Source organism: Candidozyma duobushaemuli (genome assembly GCF_002926085.2).
Source record: "Candidozyma duobushaemuli strain B09383 chromosome Unknown D_B09383, whole genome shotgun sequence".
Classification (NCBI taxonomy): domain Eukaryota; kingdom Fungi; phylum Ascomycota; class Pichiomycetes; order Serinales; family Metschnikowiaceae; genus Candidozyma; species Candidozyma duobushaemuli.
The window spans coordinates 556716-584128 of NW_020289898.1; the positions used below are offsets into that span (position 1 = coordinate 556716).

The window sequence follows — 27413 nt, forward strand, 5'->3', positions numbered from 1 at the left end:
ATGTCAGTAGGCCATATTAGACGATTGTGCAGCACAGACCCCAGCGGAAGAACCCAGCTTCATTTGCTGATGGGTTTTGAACTTGTTGCGCTGAGCAAACTCCAGCCAAAGGTAAGGAACGAGTGGATCGCTCGTTTCCTCGGTGTTCTCTATGATAAGCCCAGCGGCCTTGGAGGCTGGAATGCGGTCTTTCTTGAGCTGCTGCTTTAAACGCTCATTCAACTGTTCAATACGACGTAGCCTCAAGAGACCGATACGGTCGTTGAATTCGGGATCCATGTAGTCTGGGCGGAAACTGTTGGTCTTTTATAACCGCCTGCGCACAGAGATATTTTTTAAAACCTGAAACACCATTATGCATTGATGGCAGTACGGAGAACAGCCGCGCCTAAGCCGGGAAGCCATTGGCAATTCGATGAATATTTAGCTTGGTTGGGGTGTTTCTCGGTGTAGGATCTCGTTTCAATGTATGGATGGTTCGATGGGTTGACCATATTCAGGGCGAAAATACACCCCAGAGAGATCCCAAGACTCTGTTCTTACCTGTAGCATACCAGATTCTAAAGTTTCGCTAACCCTTGTTCAGGCAAGGAAGAAGAGACCAATGATGCAGAATGCAATGACAAAGCCCATGATAAGGGTATCCCTCTTCCTCCTCGTATTGATCTTTGAAATCAACACATTGATGCCTGGGATATTCTGCAAAGTCCCCAGAACCCTGTTGGCGGCATTCTGCAACTGCACACGCTGACTGAAAAGCTCATCTCTCGTTTCATAGGCCTGTTGAAGAAGCCTATCAGCAAATGAGTTGGCGTTATCGACCCTGGCTCTTTCGTCCAAGATGTAGTTGTTCTCGCTGTCTGGTCCCAGCAGGATTTCCCGCTGTTTGTGGGCAGAAAGGTCTGATCTGATGGTGAAAAGCAAGTTGTTTCTATTCCTCTCCTCGGTGATCCTTCCCTGAATCTTGTTGAACAGGCCCTTGTGGTCCGCCAACACCTCCTTGTGTCTCTGTAGCTGTTGAAGTTTCGACGTAGACATGTTGACATCCGCCTCCAGAAGACGATTGAGTCTTCCTACCACTTCTTCTCTTTTCTCAAATACCTCAAGAATCGAATTGGTCACGGTGGTTTCCTCCTCGGAAGGATCCACAGAAACGCCTCCTGATTGGATCTTGGAAAGACGGCTTAGAAGCTGTTCTGTCTGCTTCTCGAGGTTCTGTGCAAACGTTCTGGTCTGTGTAAAGGTGGCAGAAGACATGTTGGTGACAGTTGATAGTGTGTTGATTTCGCGCCTCACCACGTATTACCAGGAGGTGGATGGACCTTCAGGTATGTGATTTCGGCGAAAAGATGAAAAGGTGATTAGATTTTATTTGGGCTTGTTGAGCTAGGTTTTCATAACTTTTGCGTTGGTAGAATCATGGAGGAAGTGGTGGTGTAGAAGGTGTCGTGATAAGGGTCCGTGTATCGGTGAAGGCTGTGTTTCGGGAAACGATCAGCGTTGAAACCGATAAAAGGGTGCAGTCGGTACTCAATTTTTGATTTTTTTCAAAAAGTACCGGAAAATCCAAATTATTGAGCTTTGATAGTCACAGTTTGGCTAAATCTGGTTGGGTGCAAAAGAGCATCATCGGGACCATCATGAAGGCAACTTTCCAAAGTTAACTATCAGCACCTTTGTCTGAATTCTGAATTTCAAAAGCACTACTTTAAGAGCCCAACAAATGTAATTTATTTACCGTTTGTTGGCCTATCCGGTTCCTACTTGGGTAATTGCCTTGTGAATTCTGATTTTGTGTCAATTGCTTCCCAGCTTTACTATAAGTGCAGAATTGTCCAATTATAATATCAGTTTTCCAAGGTATGTTATAAACATGGAGCTTAAGAATTAGTGGGTGCCTTTGGAGAACGGTCGAAGTGCATGTATCTCTGGATTTACAGTCAATTTCATTCAGCCTCAGTTATCTATAGATATTGATAATGTCCAAAAACGTTAGATGGTAGTGTTCAATCTAGAATCTATCGATGATTCTTCCTATCTTGCTATTCCCATTGTAGAGTTGGCATTCAACCATCCTAGTATCCGTTCGCAGCAAGTATGGATAAGCCAGCAAGTTGCCCGATTCGGTATTTGAATGACATCGCCGATATCTAAGATAAATCAATTATCATCAGCTACGACAGACAAAAAAAAGCAAGTTAACTTTATATCTCACTTCAAAAAGTCTTTCCCATCTTGAGCTTTCGTTTCACAAGTTGTACCATTTTGGCATCCCCAGCGACATTTCGCAGCCATTTGCAATCAAGTCCAACAACCATCCTTATCTTAGTTCACCAATAAATCTCCACTCCTACGCTTGAAAAGGCCAATTATTCCCAACTATATCACTCATCACACAAAGTACACCCTTGTTACCGTCCACTGCAAGGGTCCTCCACACAGCAAGCTTATCTTCAACACCTCCCATTGGACATCACCTCATCCCAAGTCATGTCTGTGGAAGACCTTACACAAGTCGTCCCTGACCCGCTAGACGAGATTTACCCAGAAGACGAGCCTCAATTTGTGCCTGAGCCACCCAAGAAAACCTGGATCCACACCGCTTCGTCGATTCTACTAAACATCCAGAAGTACCTGGCTTATGGCTTCTTGGGGTTCTACGGATTACACACAGCATCCACCGTCATAATTCCTGGAATTGGCATCAGCCAGTCGGCGTGCCAGGATGTCTTTGAAATGTGCAGAAACATATATATGGCTCCGTTGATGGAACCCACTATGGTGTATGCTACAGGAATAGTTCATATCGGTGCAGGGCTAGCACTCCGAATTCTACGCTTGTGGGCGAAGAAGAGGCCTAAAATGAAGGAGACGGATATCATCATCAAGGAGGAGAACAGAGACGACATTGGTCTAGGTGGAATTGGCACCATATTCGGACTAGGCTTCAAGAAGCTGTGGATTTCCTCAACATTCCCTAGTTTCACGCCATTGACCTTTTCTGGATACGTTCTCACTGCTGCAGTGGCCTATCACGTTGCAAAAATGAAACTCGGGCCTGTTTCCGTTGATGGAGACTCCTCCTTAGTTACACTCTCATATGTGACCCACTATCTCAACCAGCTGCCGTGGGGAAAGCTTGGAAACATTGTAAACTACGGCATGCTAGCACTTGTACTGTGGGTTTCCTTCTATCACACGGTCAGTGGTTTGTTCAAATATAGAAGACAATTCAGTTTGAGAGCAAAGAAAATCGCATATGGAGTGATTGCTTTCCTCACTGGCCTAAGTGTGATTTCAATGACAAGACTCCGACACTGGGATCTTGAAATTGGTTTCCTAGGTAAACAATTTGCCAAATATCTCTTTGTGGTGTGACAGATAACCGCTATAGGATAAGCGTGTATGCAGCTAAAAGTCAGCCCACAATTCTGGGGTAGATAGTACATAAACTCGATAAAACTACATTTTGCATAATTATTCGAATTTTTTTTTGTTTTTATATATTTCGGCGTACAATAAATAAGACTATGACAAGCAGCGTGCTTGAAACACCGAGTGTTTCAGCCAACTGAGGGTGCCGCCAATGTCAACACTGACATCCACTCTTCGGTCAGCTCGAGCTCCCTAAGCAAGGAGAAATCATCAAACATCAAAAAATCAACCGGTTTTCCTTTGGCTTTGCTGTCATTTCCAGCTAGCTGCGCGTTTCGGTCGGGGCCCTCAGGCCAATGTCACACCCAACGGTGAATGCAAAAAATGCCTAAGCGAAATTAAGCAGTGGCGGGGCCCAAGGTTGGCTCCTTCACAGCGCTGGTTCTCTTGGACTTATAGTCCTTCACAGCGGACTTGATGGCGTCTTCGGCCAACATAGAGCAGTGCAACTTGACTGGAGGCAAAGACAACTCCTTGGCAATGGCAGTGTTCTTGATGAGCATGGCTTCCTCGAGGGTCTTACCCTTGACGAGCTCGGTCACGTAAGAGGAAGATGCAATAGCAGAACCACAGCCGAAAGTCTTAAACTTGACATCCTGAATAACTCCAGTGTCCTCGTCAACCTTGATTTGCAATCTCATCACATCACCACAGGCTGGGGCGCCAACAAGACCGGTACCGACGTCAACGTCGCTCTTGTTCAAAACACCAACGTTTCTTGGGTTGGCATAATGATCGAGCACCTTTTCGTGGTACATTCTCTTTGTTGCCACTGGAACCATAGAGGGCATTCTCAAAGTATGAGCAGCCGAGAGTGCTGGTCTGGCGACTCTGGCGCTGTTAAGCATTGGTCTTGCAATTTGTCTAAACATAATTTTGATAAAGAAAGAGGGTGTGGGAAAAATACTTATAGTGCGGAGAGACTGATTTTTATGATAAGCGATGACTGGCAGGAGAGGATTGGATACAGGGCGGGTCATGTGGCCGCCGATGTCGGTTCCGGAACGAAAGGCCGGGGCGCGCGACATTTACTAAGCAAGTGCTGAAGGTTTTGATTGGCGGATAGCGCGACATTGTCGTCCTGACGGGCCGTCGGAGACGTATGACCGAGGAGCCGAAGATGAAAGAATTCTTCGAGGACACGAAATTGGTGTTTAAAGTAAGGATTTATGGAGTAATTGTTAGGGTTTTCCGGTGTAACGACATTATGTATGTCGGTGGTCCGTCTTAACGGGTCCGTGCGACAATGTCGCGCCGACTGCCTTAAACAAGGATCGGGTTCACCCAGACTCGTGTAAAAAAGCAACCTAGTACTATTGTAAAGTCGAGAATCGCGAATTCTAGATAAATCTTCTACCTTCTCCTATCCTGTATGCAGTACTCTTTGTATGAACAATTAGAATGACCCAGCCAGCGACATGTTTCGCAGCCATTATGGGAAAAGGGCTATGAGTGGCTACACATGTGACAAAAAATAGTTCGGCCTTGACGAAGCTATTGTCTTACTTGGCCAATGCACTAAAATGAATGTCTCAAACGTCACAAAAAAAATGTCGTTCGTCGGAGTCAGCATACCGAGTTTCTGACAGCTCCAGCGGCATGTTCTGAGACTGGCTTGATAAAGTCAAATTGGGTGCAACCCACATTATTTTTTATCGATTCCATCTTCTGCGTCCTCGAGGTCAGATCAGAGTCACAATTGGCCCACCATTGACCGAGCACGGCATTATCATGGGAGGTGAGACATTCTTGTAGTAGGTCTTGAAAAGTATGGACTTGCGATTGAACGGACGGAAGATCAAATCGCCGAAAACTCCGAAGCCATTAGATTTCTTCAAAAGATAATTTACAATAGTTACAAGGTTGCAAGGTTTCATCAATCAGTAGAAGGGGTGATTTAGATAACCAGATTGTGTCACCATGGCTATGAGGTGCTTCATTGTGTGAGGCAAGAATTTACGTGACATCTGAAACACTCCACAAAGCCAACGCAACGAAGATTACAAATCAATTCCATCTCCTGCTTCCGTATTCTCTTACGTTTCTCCCAAGGTTAGTCTCACGAGATCTGCACCATCTTCACATGCTCACTAGTCGCCTAAACAGACTAGCAGAATAAAGAAGGCTTTGCTTATCGGGGATTGAGCGCCAATCATTTGTGTCTATAGGCCGGTCAGCAAGCGATCGGCAAATAAGTTTTGGATTCGAAATTAAGAAAACTGAGTTCGTAGGGGCTCAGCTAGGCATTCTTGGGAAGAGTTTCATGCTTTTGGGTAGCTCTTTTGCCCGAATCTGGAAAGAATGCCGTTTAGGCTTCCAGAAGGAAGAAACGAGTTAATAAATGCACGATAAGCCGCTTGATATGCAAAGCTCTATATATTATCCCAGATTCTGGGGAGGGGATGCTAGTGTATGTGGCATTCTACAAGGCAGATTTCGCAGCCATTTCCAACAATAGGTAGCGTATGACGAGAGCTTTTTGAGCAGACGCGAATAGATTCACAAAATTCCACCTATAAGAGCAAAAGAACGTTTAAGCAACTGGTAAAGCCAGCCAAATCTTATTTTGTACCGTTTCTGCCAACGTGTTCTTAACCAATAGAGCCAGCGTTGCTAATATCGCACAAAGCCAAATCACGCCAGATTCCATGGATATGAACAACCATTCGGGGTTGGTCTAATAATTCAATTGTAGGGGCTTCCCATCAAAGCAATCAGAAATTAAATGCAAACTACTCATGTAAAAACACCACCCTACACCTTCCTCCCCTCTTGTAGAATGTATTAGCGAATTGCCCACTATGCCTGATGCTGATGCAATACAGTCCAGCCCAATCTACAATACCGATCCACCCTACAGACCAAAACAAAACCGTCTTTTTAGCCAAGTAGCGTTTTTTCGTCCCTAGCCCAAAAGCAAAGTCAGGAAAAATCAGCCACACCCTGCCCCTCAGATCTCGTCATATCGCTATTGGGCACTATCGCACTGCACGGAGAGCAACAGATCTAAAGTAAAGCACCACAGCTTCTCCATGTCTATTCCGCTGTCGGACATCGAGACCGGTGTCTCTAACGGCGACGTCGACTGGCTTTTCAGAGGCAAGTCGAAAAAACTCACGAAAAAGCTCCACCTGGACAAACCAGACGATGAAGGTGAGAAGAAGCCAGACAAGGAAAAGGATAAGGAAAAGGACAAGCCAAAGGAGGAGGCCCCTGCGGTGAAGCCGGAGGAGCCCAAGGAGGAAAAGAAAGAGATCCCTAAACCTCCTGCCAAACCCAGCCCCAAGGCGGCGTCAGCGTCCTCTGTTCTGCTTACGGCTTCCGTGGATCCTCCTAAAAGACGCTCCAGCATCAGTTTCATGAATTTAGGGAGCTCCTCCAATGGCAATTCGCTGGATACCGAGCTGAGCTCTTCACAGCCGCCGCTGCGGTCCAACTCGGGCCGTGGACGGTCCTTCTTCAGCTCTATTTCGCTGAAGTTCAAGCTGAACGGCTCCAATTCTGGAGGTCTGCCCAGCATGAGCCCCCATACTTCCCAGAAGCTCAATCCTAACATGATCGGCTCGGGATCCCAGCCGCCGCCGGCCAATCAGGACTTGGCATCGCTCGTAAACAGACCTCCTCCTGAAGCTGGGATTCTGATTCCTCAAGGCAGAGGCAGAAGGTCTTCGTTTTCGTCAAGCCCTAAGCTGTCTCTAGATTCAGAGAGAGGGGGCTTCTTCAAGCGCAGAACGTCCAACGTGGACCAGGTTCCGCCTCCACCCCAGAGAGTAGTGCTCAACAAGAACCCTAACAAAGAGAAGGTGATGAGAGAGTTTTCAGAGCGTCGCTTGCGGAGGGTCGCCTTTTCGTTGGACAAGCTTTCCGATGATCCTCAGCAGCAGATTCCCTCCAGAAGACCCAAAAGAGGAAATGTGCTTATCCCAGAGGACTTGACTGCTCCCCTTCCTCGGCTTTCTCAAGGCATTTCCGTCAGCGACGGCAAGGGCAACAAGACGAACGTCACGGAAACAAAATGCTCTGAAAAAGAGCTTCAGATGGCCGTGGACGCTCAGAAAAAGGCCCTTGCTGAGGCTGAAAAGCACGCCATGGACGCCCATCTTTCTGCCAAACGCCTTGCTCTTCAGATTACCCTGTTCAAGACTTCAAGCAAATCCCCTGCAATGGCGGACGACGATGAAGTTGACGTCCAGGCCGGCAAGATCGAAATCGACAAGCCTTTGCATATTCACGAGAACCACTTTGATGAGGGCAACAGCTCTACAGAAATACCAATCGAGGACCTCCTGCTTGAGGACATCTACAGCAGATGCTGCCATCTTCGTGAAATCTTACCCATCCCAGCTACGCTCAAACAGTTGAAGAACAAAACGAGCCCGCTCCAGACCCTCAAGCTCCTCAACCCGAAACCCACGTTGATCGACGTTCTTTCATTCAGTGACTTCCTTGCCATCACCCCATCAACACCGTCATATTCGACAACGTCACCATGACAACCGAGATGCTTAAGCACTTGTTAGGCTCTTTGGTTCACAGTAAAACGTTGGAGAAACTTTCACTTCGAAACGTCGCCATCGACGAGACAGGCTGGCTCTATCTCTGTGAGTTCTTGGGCAGAAACCGTACCGTCAAGAAGCTCGATATTTCCCAACAAAGAGTGAAAACCGTCACAAAGCAAACCTCATTCCGTTCCGCTATGAACTGGAACCTCTTCATCAAAACCTTGATTCACAGAGGTGGCATTGAAGAGCTCGTTATGGGTGGTTGCAAGCTCTCTGACGAAACTTTTGAGAAGCTTCTAGAGGAAGCCCTCACCATCGCCACTTGCAGACTTGGTGTTGCAGCGACTGAAATCAATGTCTGCAAATGTAAGTTGATCGCTGACTGGATCAGCAGACCCAACTCCAAGTGTGTGGGAATCGACATCGCCTACAACGATTTGAGCCAAGGCCAACTCCGTCCATTCATTGATGCTTTCAACTCCAGGCCAACTCGCCTTATTTTCTTCTCACTCAACTCCACCAACATCCAAAACATGGAAGAGGTGGGCGAACTATTGAGGGGTTTGTCAAAAGTCCAGACGCTTCGTTTCTTGGACTTGAGTTCTTTACCACAGCTTTTCCCTGGCGTCATCTCCAAGCTTAGCAAAACATTGCCATACTTTCCTTCATTAAGGCGTGCTCACTTCGACTTGAACGAGCTCACTTCACAGTCCATCGATGCCATTGCAGATATTTTGCCAAAGGTGAAGAATCTCGTGCACGTATCGCTTCTTGGAAACCGTAACTTGGACCGTGGTTGCGTTGGATCGTTATACTCGGCTGTGAAGAACTCTAACATCTTCAATCTTGATTTGGATTATGACCTCGTCCCAGATGAGCTTTCACAGAGGTTGGCTCTTTACTTGATGAAGAACTTGGACCGTCAAGTCAGACCAGACATCTCCAGCCGTGGTGATGCCGCTCAGGATGACGTCATGTTTGATGGTTCACTTCTCATGGAGACTGCTGAGAAGATGTTGATTGAGAGCGATAAGAATTCGGGAGAGGCCGACTTGAAGCTTCAGAAGATCATTACTAATGCATTGATCGAGAGAACCAACTCGATCAGAAAGGATATCCATAAGATCATCGATAGCCTTTTCCAGAAACGTGCAATGGGAACACTCAATTTCGAGGACAAGGAATCGTTGTTGCGTTTCTGTCTACTTGATGCCTCGCTAGAGAAGGTGGTTCATCTTTTCGAGCAAAAGGCGAAGAAGTTTACCAACACCCCATTGAGTCCATCACCATCTACGCACGACGATAAACAACTTTCGCTTGACCTGGCCATTGCGCAGGGTCCTACAGAGCCAATGAAATACGTTGATCATCAGCAGCTTCATGAAGGCTCTAAGGCACTCATTGATGCCGGTCCAATTTTGATGGCTAAGTCAAGACCCCCTCCAGTGACTTGCCAGCCTTGCGAGCAAACTTTTGAACCTCATCAGGTTGTCGTTGAAGCTGGTTCGGACGGTCTGACAGTTCCCATTGATAATACCACAGGCCGTCCTGTTTTGTTCAGATCCATGTCACAGACATCTGTGCATGCCAAAGAGCAGGAGAAGGAGGAAGGTGAGTTCCACAGATGGGGCTACTTCATGGAGCACAGAGACAAGGCCGAGGCTTCCGATAAGGAAAAGCAGGAGAAGTTGGTCATTGGCACTGTTCCGTCTGGGTCTGAGCTTCGAGAGGCCATTATTGACGCCAAGGGTGTGGACTCTGTCACGGACTTGATTTCGAAAATCAACAGTCAGAGAATCAGTTTGGACGGCATTTATAACCCAGGACAGTCTGCCCCGGCTACTGAACAGCGGCCTACAACCACTGAGCCTGTGTTCCAAGATGCACACGAAACACCGGTCCAGGATGATGATACGCACTCAATTGACTCCAACGAAGATCAAAATGTTCATCCTGTGGTTGACGAAGCATACGATAAGCTCTTGAACGAAGCCCAGCGGGTCCGCTCCAACAAGGATGCAGCCTAAGGATAGCTACAGAATAGGAATACACTAGCATGCACCATACAGCGTAGACTACATCAAAACTAGAAAGATTAGACGATTGACTATACAAAAGACGCTTACTCCTGCTGGGCCTTGAAGTTGGCGATCTTCTCGGCGATCTTGGCCTGTCTCTGCTCCTTGGTCAACTTGACGTCCTTGTACTTCTTGGACTCAGCAGCGTACTCGGCCTTGGTGTGCTTCTTCTCAGTAGGCTTGAAAGATGGGTCCTCTCTGATCTTCTCGTGGGCGTTCATGTAGATCTCCTCAACGTCCTCAGGGTCAATCTCCTCGTCAATGTAGGACTTGAAGACCTGTCTGTACTTCTCCTCATCGTCGTCCATCAACTCCTCCATGTACTCAGCAATGTGACCACCCATGATGTACTTTCTGAGGAGCTCAGCGTCCAACTCCTCGGACTCAATGTCCCAACCTGGGAATCTGTTAGGAGAGTGAGGAACGTACAAACCACCGTCAGAGGCACCCTTCAAGACACCAAAGACTCTAGCACCGGTGGTGGTTCTCTGCAAACCAATGTCCAAGAAAACCTTGAAAGGACGAGGACCGTCCTCAACGGCCTCGGTGAGCTCGTACTCACCCTCGACCTCCTCGACACCCTGGTAGGTCTCGTCCAAACCGAGCTTCTGCAAAGCTCTTCTGGCAACCAACAAACCGACAGCGTAGGCAGCAGACCAGTTGGTCAAACCGTGCTTGATACCGTATCTTGGCAACTCGTGGGCGTAGGCAGCGGTCAAGACAATGTCACCGACGATCTGGGAAGAGACAATCTGGGCAATGATGTCCTTGTTGGTGAATCTCACCACCAATCTGTACTTGGGGAGTTGTACTTGGCCTTGTGCTGAGCGACCAATCTCTTACGCTGGTAGTAGTCGGTCTTACCCTCTCTTCTTCTACGGAAGGGGGTCTGGAAACGAGACGAGTAGGCGGAGGTCTTGACGGCTTTTTCGAAAGTCATTTGTGATGTGGTGATGGAGAAGAGAAATTTTTCAGTCAAGGTTTTTCGCACCTTTAGGGCGATGTGGCCTGTGCACGACCTTTGGTAGAGACTTGTGCGGGTCTGTGTGCGGGTCTGCAATGTGCGCGGATGCGGGTAAATCTGGGTATGCCGGGGACTAGGTTTTGGATTTGGTGGGGGAGCTTGAATAAGGGTTATTTTTGGTGTTGTAGCTTTTTGTTCTCTTGGAAGTTTGCTTTGGTCTTTTTGGCAATTGGGTTTCAAGTGTGCCATTGAGGTACTGTAAGAAGCGAGGAGGACTAACAGGAGTCCGTAGTTTATGAGAACGCAGAAAGGTTGACTGCCCAGTTTGATAGTAGTACTGGGGCTGCTGCTGCTGCTGGGGAAAGCCATAATTGTCGTTGAGATCCAACAAATTGTCTATCTCAATGGCTACTGGAGATGTAGCAGACGTAATGAGAATGGCTTGTGCATCTTCTCAGTAGGGAGCCGGAAAAGCCTATTTGAGGGATTGAGGATTGTAATGATAGAATACGAATGGTTTCATTTTGGTGGCCCATTCTGCCTCCTTCATGAAACCGTTGCCCTCACGACTTGCAGCCGTGCTGCTTAACAATAGTTGACATAAGCGAACCTCTGTCACGAGTGAAAACATTTTCAACACTTCCCCCATTCAGTTTAGATTTACTTTTTAATCTATGGCTGAATTCCTCATTTCCAGCCGATTCTATCTCTGTTGTCCTCGTGAACCGAAACATCACCATCTCACCATTGCACGGCTGCGAAATACTACATCACCAGATCCATTCAACCAGAACGACACCACTCCACCAAAACCCCAAGTAGCCATATAAAACACCTCAATCAATTAAACAGATACCAATTCAATCACCCAGCCCATTGCTCCTCTAAAACGCCCCCTCCTCTGCCTCTATAAACCATGCACTTACGATGCCAGAACCACCAATGCCACTGAACCACAACCCACGCACCGCTTCCAATAGATATCCCCCAAACTGTCTCCCACGGTGCTTGCCCCCCACCCCCAATGTCCCCAAACTTGCCCCTCCTCCACTTCCTTCCACCTGGTGCCCCCAAACTTGCCCTCCTCCCTAGCAGACTATGCATCGGGATCTGCATCGCTTGCGTCTTGACACCGTTCGACAATTTCGCAGCCATTTCTCCCATCCAATCCTACACCCTCATTTCTCCAGCTTTTTTCCCGCTGGCTTCACAGCCACATCGTTTGCATCAGTGCACCAGCTCATACCGGCTGTTATCTCTTCCGATCCCATCTTGCTCTCTTCCATCCACATGTCTTCCGCAGAAGCTCCCACAGACGGCCCCCAGCAGGCTCCAGACGAAGGTTCTGTTAGATACGCCGCCTATGCTAACAGATTGAGAACTATCCTTCGTGCCTCCCACAGGTACGTTGCCTACACCTCGGACATCGGTGAGTCCTTCAGACCGGTGGCACACCCTTACCTTGTGACATTGGGCTACGGTGTCTCGTGGGCGTACTTGTTGTGTGATGTCAGTTATGCTTCTTGGGTGGTGAAGATGAGAAACGAGGGCAAGTACCGTCCAGGGCTCTTACCATGGCAAGAGGTGGGAGAAGCCGATAAGGAACAAGCTGAGAAGTACAGAGCGCTGGTGCACAATTCGTTGGCTGAAACAGACTGGAGGGTGCAGTTTGCCAAAAGAGGTGTTTTCCAGGGCTTGGCCTCCATGGGGTTGCCTGCTTTGACCATCCACCTGGCGGTGAGGTACTCGTCGGTTCTTTTCAAGAACGTCAAGACCAAGGCCATCAAGACGTACGGTCCTGTTTCTGTGGGTTTGGGTATTGTGCCTCTTTTGCCTTATATCTTTGACGAGCCTGTGGAGCACGCTGTGGACTACGTTTTCGACAAGGGCGAGGCCTTGTACAAGCAGAAGCTTGAGTAGTATATAGAAAGCGACAATTTTGTGAGGTTGTAGGTGATTAGTTCGCTGATTTGGATAAGTTTTGGGGGAGTTTGCCGCTCAATTGGTGGCGACAATAGGATGACGTTGTTTGCTTGGCCGAAACCGTTATCAGTCATTGTCATTGAGTCAATGCATGTTGTCTGTTTGACGTGCCCTGGCTTGACGCCTTTCAATAAGCGAAAGCCAGATATCTGGAGGAGAACTAATTAAAGAAAATCGAAGATTCTGCATCTGTAGAGTTTATCTGATCGCAGCTTCTGCAAGTGTCTCGTAATCTGATCGAGGTGCATAAGATGCCTCGAATAATTTGCAGCAATTCGAACAATTCAAAAAGATGTACTCTTTATCTGCCGCTTGCTTTGGTAAATAAACTTCTAAACCCATGACTGTCTCTTCGCTACTACAAAACTCGTGTGACACCTCCACCTCGACTACACAACATCTACACTCCACACCCTTATCCATATCATAAAACTTCAATTTTCAACTCCTTCTTTCACCCCATTCTAAGCTATACCTGCGGCTTGGCGTAGTTGTACTCACCGCATTTCTTGCACGTTCTGGCATCATCGTCCCCGTCAAACGACATGATTGCTTCCTTTACCTGTGTGCCCAAGTCTGAGCAATAGAAAACAATCTCGTGAACAATCTCCTTGCAATTTCGACAGTACCATCTGATTTTGTCGTTCACATTCTCGGGCCTATCCTGTTCCACGACCAAACCTATCGTGTTGGCAAATCTGACGGGATTGTGGGGCACGTTTCCGGGCAACAAGAAGGAGTCGCCTTCCTCGATCACAATATCCTTGAACTCGCCCTCGTCAACAACCTTCAAACACATTTTGCCTTTGAGCTGGTGAAAATACTCGGGTGTCTGATTCACATGGAAGTCTGTTCTCTCGTTGGGTCCCCCACGATCATCACGGTGGCACCCCCACGGTGGAGGCAGTAGTTGTTGACAGGTGGTTTTAAAAGATGGCCATTTTCTGCTATCCAGTTTTTGATATTGATTGGAGGAGTAAGCATGGTGTGATATGAAGAAACCGCAGGATGACTTATTGAACCGCAGGTGACTCAGACTGCACGAACTAGACTATGCCAGCTTCGGAGTGTACAGCAAAGTTGAGGTGAGGGTCCAATAGTTCGCGAGAAAAAGAAAAGAAGCTTCCCCACCAGGAGTCGAACCTGGAATCTTCTGGTTCCAACAGAAGTGGTTACTTATCGTAGCCAGACGCCTTGACCATTGGGCCATGAGGAACGAAGCTTGGAAGAAGGGAAAGTGGGTTTGATATATGGTGCAGTTTGTTAGTGGTCAAAAAACTTCAAATTTGAAGATTTAGATTAGTTAGCTTTTGTTTCAACATTATTTTGGCAAATTTTCAGCGCTCTGGGGCCAATTTTGAACGAGTTAAGGCAAAAAGTCTCCAAAACGAAGGAAATGCTTATATAACTTGTACTATTAGATAGCTTACGTCTCCAGATGTTCATAGAGATATTCATATCTACCGAAATCCATCTGTGACCGAAGTGGCGTATCAATGTTCTTCGCAAGGTTGGTGCCCTCGATACAATAACAACACTTTTCAAAACCACTAAATAGGTATCAATTCTATTCTTCAAAGATGGAAAAGTTGTGTCTTTGCCACCCGTTCTCATGTACATCGGTGGAATACGAAAGGCTGAGTCAGTGCATGCTCTCCTGCCAAATGTGCTAAATCTTATCACAACATTTCTAACTTCAACACCTCAACACTGTAAATATTACTACCAAACTTACTGTGTCACCGATAGAATCGAAATGAAACTTGCATTCCATCTTTGCCTTGTATCGTGCGTGTTACTACTGGTTGTGATCGCCGAGTCTATAACACTTAGGGACCATCTCAATACAACTTTGACCAGTGTTGACAAATGTAATAAAGAACTTAATATGACAGCCACCGTCTTTGTTAAAAACGACAGACAAGTGTTGATACTATTACCGGCTGAGAACAACAGCTCTATACCCCATGATGAGGCTGAGGAGCGGTACATTGAAGCTTACAGAACATCAGTGAATTGACAACATTCACAATGTTCGAAGACAGTCCAGAAGTTTTCTCAGCAATACACGAATGCCAATTGAGCGATGCCACAACCTGGCTTGAAAGAAGTCGTATAGATGATCCAGTGGTGGCACTGCCCTTAGATGATGTAACAGATTTTGCTTCGAATGTTCTCGTCAAAGGACTGACAAGTGAGATGCTATATTTATACACATCTGAGTATCTAGGATGTGCCAAAAACCAGGTTCTAGGAGGCATTTTAGGCTTACGATTTCGTGACGTTTTCCGATAGCCCTATCACTTTAAGAGGTATAACAATGTCACTACCCTAAAATAAGCGAACGACTCGCTCATTGTTTATATTTTGAGTGACCGCCTGGAAGCAAATTGTATAAATACTTAAGATATAGTAATCCATTTTCAGCAGTGAATTGAATTTGTAACTCTGGGTTTTAATCTACCTAGTGGCTGCGAAAAGCATTTAGGAACCACGATTCTTCATAAATAATAAAACACGAGGAAAGCGTTTGCATTCTATAACAAACAAAGCATCTCTTTCGTCGAAAACATATAAAATCCTTCTTTGGTCGCCAAAATGCTCAATACATACCTTATATATGTCACATCTTCGTACCATCCTATATACGCCTTCCGCACTCACCTAACTCTATATCTTCACCTACCTACTACTCCTGGATTCCTCCACAAAACCACAAAATGAAAGTCCTCATTGTGGTACGCTTTACAGATTCGGTATCTGGAGAGCTGATTCCAGACTTGGAACTCCCCTTAACCATTAATTTCGATAGAGACGATGTGAACACCCTAGTGTCAAGCATGTGGCTCAAGGAACAGATCAGGACACAACGAGAGGGAACAGAAAGAAGAAGAATACGACTTATCTACAATGGTAGAGTGTTGAACGAACTCACAAACTTCAGAGACGACATTTTCTTGCCTAAGTTGCGTCTGATGGAGGTAGACGAACAACTCAAGATCTACATCCACTGCTTAGTTGGAGAGACCCTCACGGGAAGCCAGCTCAGTGAGGAGCGAGAGCTTGACAGGAGACCTCAGCAGGTTTCTACTGCTCCACAGGTTGTTGGTTTTGATCGCTTGCTTCAACAGGGCTTCAGCCAGGAAGATGTGAATGACCTCAGGCGGCAGTTCAGAGATGTTTATCTACCCGACGCTCTCCAGCACATGAACGCCGGAGACGTGACAGACATAGAAGAGGAGGAGGCTCGCCAACAGCTCATACGCCAGCTTGAAGAGCGCTGGATCGAGTCCACGATAAACGGGAACACCGCCAATACCACAGTTAGCGCAGGCGCTGACGACGATACGGGTGTGATTGCGCCGACAGTGAGGGCCTCAGCTGAGCTAGAGGAGTCCAACAGGAATGAGGATATCGTTGTGGGCATGTTGATCGGAGCCTTCTTGGGTGTAGTGGCCTTGGTGTTTGAGGTGTTGGACGACAGCTACATGAGCAAGGACCGCCGGTGGGCCGTCTTTGCTGGCGTGATGATGAACGTTATGTACGCCATTCTACGGGGGCAGTGGTTGTGATGAAAGAGTTGCAACATTGTACTCTGTGGGAGTATTGACTAGAGCACGTCTCAAGCCACGCCAGTCTCGGGCCAGGCATTCTTAAGCCAGACAAGTTCAGAAAACCACCAGAGAGGATACAAAGCCGTCGATTAGGGTTTAGATGTCCCATTTTCACCCCAAATGATACCGAGATGCCCTTTAGCTTATGTTTGACCCGAAGGTGTCTTAAACAGAGTGAGGAATCAAGAGCTTTAATAATGCCAGAATATAGATTTCGGAGCATGTCTCGTAGCACTGCCAGCTAAAGGATGAAAGAGGTATGCTTAGGTGACTCCCAAGGTTCGGTCCTCTTAGTTAGAGGTCCATCGTATGTCTTAGAGTAAAACTTGAAGGTCGTCGTATAACAAACCAGAGGAAGCCTACTCCGAAGAACGCTTCTGATCTCTTTTGAGGATCTGGCACCCAATTCGATACTGAAATCGTAATGACAAACGTGCATCTCCAAAACCTCACAGCTTTTGTGGTCCACCACCTCATCGCTACACCATCACACGAGCTCACGCCCGATCTACACTTCTTCGTGAGCGGCCAGGCCGTACTCACATTCTGGAGAATGTCTGATCTACCAGCCCTCACGAGCTCCACAAGCTGAATCCCAAAAGCGGAAGACAGCTCGACAGCGAGACACATGAAAGGGCGCTAAGATGATCGTTGGTCCATCACTGGATGTTATTCTGGCCAGAACTTGACACTTGCCAACTCGTAGGGATATCGGAAACAGACAAGCAACACGGTATAAGTTCTGGCCGCCGCACGAAGAAGAAAAGAAAAAGCTGAAAAAGATGAGATGGGCCGCTGTATAAGTAGGTGGATGCTGCGTTACCCGGTGTGGGCTGTATGCAGGTGGGACAACAGGATTCAGTTAGGTCTACCGATTTGGATTTTCCGGGGCGTTATATTGGGGGGTTTTGAAACTACAGTAATTTAGCAACTAGTGAAAGAGGTTCGAGACAGGTGCTTGAGGGTTTTTTTTCCTAGCGCTGTATTGATATGAGTTGAATGGTACGCTGACATGGCTTGAAGCTTGGGGTATCAGATTCTGCTGAAACTTTAGAAGAAAAGTCATGGAGTTATTTGATCAGGAAGTATTGAGGTGATGGTTTTCAAATGAGTAGGTCTCGCAACTAAGGGGCATTGAAATGGTGTAGGTGAGGTGGCTGCAAAACACTGCAACATGTCTGCGTACATAAGCGAGAAAAGTCTAACTGTGGGCAATGCAGAAAAATCCCTTTTCTATGAATGCTAAATTATTGATATTTCCTGTTATAGGAATGTGTCACTCATATAGCGTCGTTCATGAACATGAGGAGAAACCCCGATAGCCCTAATCACTTCGAGTAATCATAAAGCCTCGCAAATCGCTAAGCTACTCACAAACGTTTATACCCTAGACAGACCATTCTCAACAATGCCATCCCATTGCACAGAGCTCAATTCTTGTCTTGAATTATCAAAAAGCCACTCGCAGGGGCACTGGTGGTTTCCAGATCCATCAACCATTGCATCTTGGCAGCAACCCTGGACATTGCTTACCCTTAGCAGCCATTATCCTGGTACCAATAATCATCATCTTTCCTCACTATCACCCTTCTCCCTCCATCTCACGCTCGGCTGCGAAGAACAATGGGTGCAACAAATGTCATATGCGTCACTCACGATCCTTGTTCAAAAGGCAATACCTCGGGGATTGAGGATCCCGGTTTTAGCCGTTTGGCAATAACAACTTTCTATGACCGGGTCCAATTGCAAGCGAGATACGCCGGGTCCGCAGACGCAGCACTCCGGTCCGCAGCTAGCGAGTCCGAGGGGACGCCTAACGCCGAAAAGGCTTAGATAAGAGAAATTGGATTTTTTTCTTCGTTGCAGAAACCGCGACTTCTATCCACCAGAAAGCTTATGAGTCAAACAAAAAATGGCATTCCTTCTACCCTTGACGCGGTCTCCACACTGCGAGGTGATAAGACCCAGGGCACAAAATACACTGCCGTCGAGTGGTTCGAGGTTGAGTATCAGTCACGTGACACGCTTATGTCCTGTTTGGGAAAGTCTCTTAGCGGAGTGGCCCCGGCGACTAAAATTAAGGTTGATCCGTTTCAGCTTGGCGAATTTTGCAAAACCGGCATCTTCAAGAACCCCGGGCCTGTTTCTCCGAGTCTGCAGCACATCTGAATCCAGTGTATCGTGTCAAAAGCTGCACCCCTCACTGCACATTTTTTCGAGCATTGACCATTTTCGCCCTGCCCAAATTCCACTGCTACTTCATTTTTTCTTTTCATGTCTGAAAACCCATTACCCTTCATTTACCAGTTCGCCTCCGGCGCCATCGCCGGCGTGTCCGAGATTTTGGTCATGTACCCTTTGGACGTGGTTAAAACTAGACAGCAATTGGCTACCACCTCCGATTACAATGGCACCATTAGGTGCTTGAGAAAGATCGTTGCCGAGGAGGGTTTCTCCAGATTGTACAAGGGTATCACTGCCCCATTTTGATGGAAGCACCAAAGAGAGCCACCAAGTTTGCTGCCAACGACGAGTGGGGCAAGTTCTACAGAAAACAATTTGGTGTTTCGCAGATGACTCAGTCTTTGGCAGTTTTGACCGGTGCTACTGCCGGTGCCACCGAGTCGTTTGTGGTGGTGCCTTTCGAATTGATCAAGATCAAGTTGCAGGACAAGACCTCCAAGTTCAATGGCATGGGCGACGTGATGAAGCACGTCATCAAGGAAAACGGGCTTTTCGGCATGTACAAGGGTTTGGAGTCCACCATGTGGAGACATGTGGCATGGAACGCTGGCTACTTTGGTTTGATCCACCAGGTCAGAACCTTGATGCCAAAGCCAAAGAGTAGCAGCGAAAAAACCATGATCGACTTGACCTGTGGTACCATCGGCGGTACTTTCGGTACCATCTTGAACACACCTTTTGACGTGGTGAAGTCCAGAATCCAGGCTGGTTCCTCCAAATACATCTGGACTGTCCCCTCGGTTTTGACGGTGGCTAAGGAAGAAGGTTTCGCTGCCTTGTACAAGGGTTTCATCCCCAAGGTCTTGAGATTGGGCCCCGGTGGAGGCATTCTTTTGGTGGTGTTCACCACGTGCATGGACTTTTTTAGAACCATCCACGACAAGAAGTAGTCCGCCCTTTTATCTGTAATAATATCCATGTATTTACTTCTTTCGGCGGCTCACCCACGTAAAGTCATACAAAATGGCAAACATGTCGAGAATCTCCACTTGCTTGTCAAAGTCAACGTAGTCTTGGTACCTGTCCAAGTACTTGAAGGTGTCTGCGTAGTTGAAGGCGCCCAACAGCACCGTTGTAAGCGGCGGCTTCTCATTCTCCTTAGGCTCGGTGCCTAATATCAGGGTGATCTTGCTGAGTTTGGCGTTAACCTCGTAGAAATCACGCTCGCGTGTTTCCAGAAGATCAAATTCTCTCTTGAGTGCTTCCAAGTAGGCATCGACTCTTTGGAAGTTTTCCTTTTTGGTTATGAAGCGGTTGTAGATGGCTGCAATTGGCTGCAAACTCTGAAGCATTGTAAGGAGCAAATCGTACTTGACCAGCTTCACCAGATGGGAACCAAAGATCCATGAATCCTCGGCAATCTCGAATATACCGTCGTACAGTGGGCCGAGAATGAGGTCGAACACCAGGAACACCTCCTCCACAACGTATTTTGAGTCCTCCTCATTGAAGTTCTTTGCAACAAACTTGACGAAGGAAATCAATGTTTTATAGAGCTCCACCCACCTGTAGGCGCCAATGTTGTCCACCTGGGCCTCCTCGAATTCAAGAAGGATGTGGTACAATACCGTCAAGGCGATCTTGCAATTGTCCAAGTCGAGCTTCTTGTTCAAGTTGAACCTCAAGACAATTTGCAACACATCAATGATATACAAAAGGATATTTTTGTCGCCCCTACCGCCCAAGTCATCCGGGACCACAGGCGATCTATGGTGACACAACTTCCATTTGAATTCGTTGATGGTCAACGCCTTGAGGTGCTCCATGTTACCAGCCTTCCTCAGCACGAGCTTGAGAAGAATAAGGAGCACCAATCTAGCGCTGAATGTGTTGATCTTCAGTCTCACCTGATGGTGAAGAACATACGATGAGACGCAGAGCCAAAGACGCAAGATCGACACCGATTCCGTGGTTTCCTCCTGTTGAGTGGTCAACACTTTCATAAAGGAGGTATTCAGCAGCAACGAGTAGAGAAGCAAAGTCACGTTCAAGAAACCAGGGGACCTTAAGGCCCGTTCGTCATCTGCATAAATGACACCCACGGCATTGAGACGAGATGTGCATTCATAACGGAGAATCTCTTCAAGCAATGGATCCTGCTTCAACTTGTTCACAGAACTAAGGTTCTTGCAGTTTTTGCTAAAATTCGTCACCTGCTCCACAGTGTCCACCGACATGTACCCGCTGCCGGTGAGTTTGTGGCCTGTGATCCACGAAAAGAACGACGAGTGGTTGAGTTTGTGTGAAAGCAAATCGTCCATGAGGCCGTAGAAGTAGTTAAAGTTTGCAGCCAACACGGGAACGATTCGTGAAACATAAGGACCAAGCACGTCAGGGTCCAAAAAGTCCTTGTGGCCGAGGTAATTGGTGTATATGTTAGGCGATGTCGTTTTGATGGTGGTGATGTCCAACGACAAGGAGATCTTATCAAGAAGCAAGATGCTCAACGGACTGCTGGCCAAGGAGCCCTGGATCACGTAGAGCTGCATCAATGTCTCATACGAAAGACGAATGTCGTCCTTGGACGTCGGGTGCTCGGTACTTTTCCATGTCTGGGTGTTGATAGTATCGAGCGTGCGTGAGAAGTCCACTTTAAAGAAGGAATGGAGCACACTTTTCACAATAAGAAACCGCCTCAGCCCGGGCTTGTCCCGCTCCAACGCAATTGCCTTGTACAAGCCACGGAGGATCTCGTGGATCAACAAAATGAGCTCCTTAAACGAGCCTAGGTAGCCAATGTGGGATGTAGGAAGTGCCAAGACAGCGTCCATGAACCAACGAACACGGAGAAGAAGCTCCCCGAGGTGTTTTTCGGTCAAGCGGCCCCTTGAATCTGGAACGTCAAAAACAATGCCCACCGCATCCAAATTGTTTTTCTTGGAAGCCTCCCAGAGGTTCCCAAACCATAGACGTAACACCAGGGCTATCCTAGTAACAAGCTGGTTTCGTGCTGCCACGTCAAGCTCACCCAATGGCGGCAGTTCCACGGTATCTTCGGAAATGCTCACCACCAGCAGGCGTCTTTCCTCTTTTTCTTCAGGCTCTTCCCTTTCGATCTGGACGCTCTGGCGGCTTTGACCGGTCTGTGTCGCCAACGACTGACTGGTGATATCCTCCTCCTCCGAAACCTCGTTCTCCACAATTGACGGTTTTGTCTCCGCCTCGTCGGGTCGGTAGTCCACAGCCTCTCCCAAAAGGTGAACCCCGTATCTGAAGATACGATCTATTCCAGGAACTGGAGCTGGATGGGGTCTCCAGAGGGGCTCTGACGCCTTGGCCAAGTTTGCCAGGAAATCAGCCGGGTCAATTGCCTCAGTGAAAAGAGCGTGGATCTCCTGCACCACGTCCTTGCCGAGAAGCCGGGCGTAGTCCATGAGAAGTAGTAGTTGAGTTGGCAGTGCGAAATATCACCAAGCGGCGGGCCAAGTAGGAGGAGGCTGGCGGGAGGCACACCCAGTAAATTTTTAAAAATTTTTGGCGATCGGGGAATTGACCGCTTTATATACTTGTATGAGGGGCAATGGCGGGGTAGCTCTTTAACGTGGGCACTTGGTCTCGTGTCCAAGCCAGCCAGGGTCCTCAGTATGGGGTAGAACAGCGAATCGGAGGTTCTGTGATTTTGGAAATTTCAGCAAATGGTTCCAAATAAACTCTAATTCGAAAATTTTATTATGATAAGGTTTGAGAGGTGTTTTTTTGCTCAATGGCCGAAAACGGGTTTGGTGCACTGCCTGATAAGAACCGTGCACGAATGAGGCTTTGCTAAGCGAGATCAGCCAACGGTTTGGTTGCAAGGTGGGATGAAGTGGGGATTTTCAGAGGTTTTAGAAATTTTGAAGGTTTGCTGGAATTCTGGAATCGAATTTGAATCAGACTGTCTCTGATTGGCTTCAATATGAATTCGACCTTGGAAGTGGTGTGATGTGATATTACCGCTGTGTAGTAGGAGGCTCTTTACTAGGTGTGACACGGGAGTTAGACTTTGAAAATTGTAAGAAACGAATTTGCCAAAGTTCACTGCCAAAGCTGATATAGTAGACGTGAATAGAATCGATCCGCCCAGAGGGTATGTAGAAGATAATTGGCTCAGAATGGTCTCACAATCCTCTACCAAAACTTCACCAGGTTTATCGGTTGAGCTTAGCATATCAGATCTTCAATTGGGTTTTTTGATTGTCAGGTTTTCCTTCATCAGCTGCATATTCCCAAAAACTGCATTGTTCGATGATGTAGGCTTTCTCCATACTGAGACTACTTATCTCACGAGACACATTCAACCGGCCTAAATACTATGACGGTATTAACATAAAGTACTGCTCTCAATAAGTTCAAGAGTTCTGCAACGCTAGAAACTTCTACTAAATCAAAGACCTACAAATCCCTGACTACCCATTTCTAGATGTATCACTATCAAAATCAAGCCCAATGGGCTCAGACAACAAAACCTCAACGAACATCTTCAAACGAACTCAAATACAAGATCCCCAATAACCCCAATAAGCAAAGCAGAAAAACCGTTATGAAACACGCCGTTTTGTGTAACGTCCAGACGCCAACCATTAGCTGGTTTGCACCCACCAGACACACGTTCCCAACCGAGCTCCGCCCAAGTCAAGAACAATGCATTCAAAATAAAAAGCTTTTGGAAAAGAGCCAGAAGATGAAAATCCAAGAAATTCCAAATCTCATCAAATCTTATCACCCTCCATCCCCTCAATCGTAGATCAACCTCACTCAGGGTCTTCATGCCGCATTGTTTTATGCACGGTTTCAGCCGGTCCGTTGACAGCCCAAAACGGTGTTCAACGACATTTTCCGACAAGGTATAAAAGGAAGCCGATTCCCGCCTCGAAACCACGAATCCTTCGTTTTTTAAGACCCCTTTCCAAACCATTTTACCGCTCCGCCTCCCGTCCTCCCAATAACTCCGTGTACAGCCTCCTATTGACATCGCGAAGCCTATATCTCCTACTCCATCAACACCCCGTCTTCTTCCCATCAAACCTCCTTGAAGCCCACTGCCATGTCCTATGAGCGGTTGGAGCAGGATATACCCCTCGAGGACCTCGACACCGAGGCCAATTACTCCGATCTGCTGGAGCTTTTCGACGAGATCGAGAACTACACAAGGAAGAACCGCGTTTCTGGCGAACACGCCGACTTCACCGAGGACCCTGGGTTCCAGAAACAGAAGGAGCTGTATTTTGGAGGGAATGCCCTGCTGCGGAAACTGCTAATAACTGTGTGTGTTGCTGCCGTGGCCTTGTGGCTCGTGGCTCTCATAGTGTACTCCAATGGAAAGGCCCAGAAGGCTACAGAAAACATGTGGCACGGCTCGCCGACGAATATCGTGGCCTTATCGGATAGGAACGTGACTTTGAATGAGTACCTGCCGAAGTTGGGCAACGTGTCGATGGCAGAGTACCGCAAGGGTACCTACTTTGCAGATGAGAAGGTAGTCCGGTGGCTTCTGAAGAAGCAACAACCGAAAGAGGGTTCTGGAGTGATCAGAGCCGGTTTCTACATGACGCGAGACGATAAGGCGTTTGTTATTCGCCAGGCGGAAACGACATTTTCCAAAGTGGTGCTTGAAACCACCCAGTTTGAAGCCCTCAACAACTTCTTCTACGTCGACGATCTTCTCCTCAATCCAGGCGTTTCAGTCGATGACGAAAACACGTGGCACTTGCTCCGATCGGACCATACACCGCAATGGCGGCACCTGTCGTTTTCGTTGTACTGGCTTTGGAACCCGCTGACCGGTGAACATAAACCAGTGGGCCCAAACAATAAGAAATTGGAAAAGATCCATTTTGCCACCTTCAGCCCTGACGGGAAGACGGTCATCTTTGGCCACAACCATGATTTGTATTTATTGGATCTCAGCAGCATGAAAACCACGAGAATCACCACCACAGGCTCCCCTGAGATCTTCAACGGTAAACCCGATTGGGTCTACGAAGAGGAAGTCTACCCCCACGCGACGATGTTCTGGTGGTCCCCCGATCTGAAGAACCTAGTCTACGCCACTATCAATGACACCTCCGTGAGAGACTACAAGATGGATTACTACATCAAGGCTGCAGACAAGATAGGCATGTCGTACCAAAATCCCCCTGACGAAACCGTGGACGAAATAAACCAGTATCCGCTCAGGACCAGCATAAAATATCCCAAGCCAGGCACACCAAACCCCATCATTTCATTATCAATTTACGATGCAACTTCCGGCAAGACCTCATCTATCGATCTCAACGACAAGGAGCTCGGAGATGATTTCGTGCTTTATGACGCACATTGGATCGACTCAAACAGCCTTCTAGTGAAGGTGACTGATCGTACCTCGACGATTCTCAAGAAAAAGGTCTACCAAGTCGATGCAAAACAAACCAAATTTGTCTCGAAAACTAACAGCACGGAATATGGCGGCTGGATCGAAAAGCAACAGCCAATCACCGTGATCGAAAATGAATCTGGAAACAAGTACCTTGATAGAGTTGTGGACGACATGTACGTTCACTTGGCGCTTTTCGACCTGGCCGTGGCAGAGAAGCCTTCCAATATCATCAGCAAAATACGGCTGGACTCTTCAGTAGCCTACAATGCTGGTGAGGACGAGATCTACTTCCTCACCGAAAGCAAAATGGACCATCATTTCCAAGCCTATTCCTTGAAAGATGGCAAGACCAAGACTTTGACCACTGATCTCGGAAAATATGATATTCTGTTCAACAACGATGCCCAGTTTGTGAATTTGAGGTACAGAGGCCCTCATGAACCCTGGCAGAAGCTTGTCAACCTTGTAGAATGGACAGAGAATGCTCAGTTTGTCAACAAGGTTGATCCGGTCAGCGATACTCAGAAGCTCGCCAACACTCTTTCAAAAGTGAACGTGCCTACTCGTGTACACAGTCAAATACGAGTTGGCCATGCCTCTGAGGCTGCTGAGGTCAACATGATCGAGATCTTCCCTCCAAACTTCAACCCCAAAAAGAAGCATCCTTTGCTTGTTCACGTTTACGGTGGCCCTGGATCAACCACCGTCACCGATGACTTTGCCATAGACTTTCAAGATCTTGTCAGTGCCAACTTAGGAGCAGTGGTAATGATCATCGATCCTCGTGGAACTGGGAGCGATGACTGGAAGCTCAAGACATGGGCCTACAAACAAATTGGGCGCTGGGAGCCTGAGGACGTCATTGCCATCACCAAGGACTATATTTTGAAGAACGAGTACATTGACGAAAAACGCACTGCCGTTTGGGGCTGGTCCTACGGAGGATTTACAACACTCAAAACGTTGGAACGTGATGGCGGCGATGTGTTCAAATACGGCATGGCCGTGGCGCCAGTGACTAACTGGATGTTCTACGACTCCATCTATGCGGAGCGGTACATGAAGAGTCCAAAAGAGAACGAAAAGTACAGCCAGACCGCTAAAATTAATGATTTCGAAAACTTTAAGGATGTGTCTCGGTTTTTGGTGATGTCTGGCACTGCGGACGATAACGTCCATTTCCAGAACATCCTCTGGCTTCTAGACAATTTCAACGTCAAGGAGGTTGAAAACTACGACATGCATATTTTCCCCGACAGTGACCACTCCATTTTCTACCACAATGCCAATCACATTGTCTTTGATAGGCTTTTGGACTGGCTAGACATGGCCTTCCGGGGCCTTTGGAATTGAGCTTCCCACCAACACTAAGATAGATTGTACATTACTAATTCCAATTACTAGTTGGAGATGTTACAGGCGTGCGAGCCTTCTCCAACAAAATTGCAGACAAAGAGTCGTCGAGAGTAGGATGCATTTCATAATCCTAGTTATCGACCGTGTAGAACGAGCTCTCATTGTACTGATCAAGGCTGAATAGGCCATCACTTGTAAGTCTATAATCAAGCAGTCTATCCTTGCAATAGTCCACAGAAGCTGAGACGATCGTTGAAAGATTGGTGTTCAAATCTATTGAATGCAATTGCATTGTATGCATTGGTTATTTGTGGTCCGATGTTTGACTATACCTCCAGGTTCTGCGTTCGCATTCAACTAGCTACACATTTTCAAACAAAGCTACGAATTAGTAATACAGCTAAAAACATTCATAAAAAGGCGAATTTCATAGCAAGGCAATTTCACACCATATTCAGAATTTTCTAGTATCAGGCTAGAATCACTCTATCTTCACTGTGAAGTTTACCTTGTCATGCACTTCTACAGACTCATGGTATAAGGACAGGACCACTATCACCAACTACAGATCAACAACTACATCGCCAAATTTATGCTTCTTCGCTCTAATTGAGAAAAAAAAAAAATCAACCCACTATAGACATTTTATTTAAAAGTTCGATTTCTCTGTTCCTCGTGCTGAGACATGCCCCAGTCAAACAGACTACTACTTGTCAAAAAAGTTTCCCCAGAGCAAACAAATTCCCATCAATTCAATAAAAAATCAAGCAAATTAAATCTCTATCCCTTTTGATAGTTTAAGAGCCTCCCTCCATCCCATTTGCAGCCATTTTGACTTGTTCCTGCACCGCACACCTCATCGCATCAGGTCTTCGACTTTTCAACCAAACCCATACTCCA

At 47.1% G+C, this 27413-nt stretch overlaps 11 protein-coding genes across 11 annotated transcripts; 6 read left to right on the forward strand and 5 right to left on the reverse strand. All coding sequences in view use genetic code 12, as the record gives it.

The window, feature by feature from the left end:
- Nucleotides 1-3: 3 nt before the first annotated feature.
- CXQ87_003851 (uncharacterized protein) lies at nt 4-1257 on the reverse strand (the record flags this gene model as incomplete). Its single annotated transcript, XM_025482311.1, has 2 exons — nt 4-284; nt 603-1257. 2 exons carry the CDS (start codon nt 1255-1257, stop codon nt 4-6), a joined length of 936 nt encoding a protein of 311 aa, XP_025336929.1.
- Nucleotides 1258-2490: 1233 nt separating this feature from the next.
- On the forward strand, nt 2491-3378 carry CXQ87_003852 (uncharacterized protein; the record flags this gene model as incomplete). Its single annotated transcript, XM_025482312.1, has 1 exon — nt 2491-3378. The coding sequence occupies one exon, from the start codon at nt 2491-2493 to the stop codon at nt 3376-3378; it is 888 nt and encodes a 295-aa protein (XP_025336930.1).
- A 395-nt stretch (nt 3379-3773) lies between these two features.
- On the reverse strand, nt 3774-4283 carry ISU1 (iron-binding protein; the record flags this gene model as incomplete). Its single annotated transcript, XM_025482313.1, has 1 exon — nt 3774-4283. The coding sequence occupies one exon, from the start codon at nt 4281-4283 to the stop codon at nt 3774-3776; it is 510 nt and encodes a 169-aa protein (XP_025336931.1).
- A 2184-nt stretch (nt 4284-6467) lies between these two features.
- On the forward strand, nt 6468-9964 carry LPI9 (protein phosphatase regulator; the record flags this gene model as incomplete). Its single annotated transcript, XM_025482314.1, has 2 exons — nt 6468-7903; nt 7972-9964. 2 exons carry the CDS (start codon nt 6468-6470, stop codon nt 9962-9964), a joined length of 3429 nt encoding a protein of 1142 aa, XP_025336932.1.
- A 95-nt stretch (nt 9965-10059) lies between these two features.
- RPL5 (60S ribosomal protein uL18) lies at nt 10060-10955 on the reverse strand (the record flags this gene model as incomplete). Its single annotated transcript, XM_025482315.1, has 2 exons — nt 10060-10807; nt 10828-10955. The coding sequence occupies 2 exons, from the start codon at nt 10953-10955 to the stop codon at nt 10060-10062; spliced, it is 876 nt and encodes a 291-aa protein (XP_025336933.1).
- Nucleotides 10956-12269: 1314 nt separating this feature from the next.
- On the forward strand, nt 12270-12899 carry CXQ87_003856 (uncharacterized protein; the record flags this gene model as incomplete). The annotated part of the gene is made up of 1 exon (XM_025482316.1): nt 12270-12899. One exon carries the CDS (start codon nt 12270-12272, stop codon nt 12897-12899), a length of 630 nt encoding a protein of 209 aa, XP_025336934.1.
- A 532-nt stretch (nt 12900-13431) lies between these two features.
- Nucleotides 13432-13946, reverse strand: CXQ87_003857 (3-hydroxyanthranilate 3,4-dioxygenase; the record flags this gene model as incomplete). Its single annotated transcript, XM_025482317.1, has 2 exons — nt 13432-13818; nt 13845-13946. The coding sequence occupies 2 exons, from the start codon at nt 13944-13946 to the stop codon at nt 13432-13434; spliced, it is 489 nt and encodes a 162-aa protein (XP_025336935.1).
- Nucleotides 13947-15682: 1736 nt separating this feature from the next.
- Nucleotides 15683-16534, forward strand: CXQ87_003858 (uncharacterized protein; the record flags this gene model as incomplete). The annotated part of the gene is made up of 1 exon (XM_025482318.1): nt 15683-16534. One exon carries the CDS (start codon nt 15683-15685, stop codon nt 16532-16534), a length of 852 nt encoding a protein of 283 aa, XP_025336936.1.
- Nucleotides 16535-18850: 2316 nt separating this feature from the next.
- CXQ87_003859 (mitochondrial 2-oxodicarboxylate carrier) lies at nt 18851-19710 on the forward strand (the record flags this gene model as incomplete). The annotated part of the gene is made up of 2 exons (XM_025482319.1): nt 18851-19046; nt 19073-19710. The coding sequence occupies 2 exons, from the start codon at nt 18851-18853 to the stop codon at nt 19708-19710; spliced, it is 834 nt and encodes a 277-aa protein (XP_025336937.1).
- A 33-nt stretch (nt 19711-19743) lies between these two features.
- Nucleotides 19744-22194, reverse strand: CXQ87_003860 (uncharacterized protein; the record flags this gene model as incomplete). Its single annotated transcript, XM_025482320.1, has 1 exon — nt 19744-22194. One exon carries the CDS (start codon nt 22192-22194, stop codon nt 19744-19746), a length of 2451 nt encoding a protein of 816 aa, XP_025336938.1.
- Nucleotides 22195-23843: 1649 nt separating this feature from the next.
- On the forward strand, nt 23844-26510 carry STE13 (Ste13p; the record flags this gene model as incomplete). The annotated part of the gene is made up of 1 exon (XM_025482321.1): nt 23844-26510. One exon carries the CDS (start codon nt 23844-23846, stop codon nt 26508-26510), a length of 2667 nt encoding a protein of 888 aa, XP_025336939.1.
- Between the last annotated feature and the right edge of the window lie 903 nt (nt 26511-27413).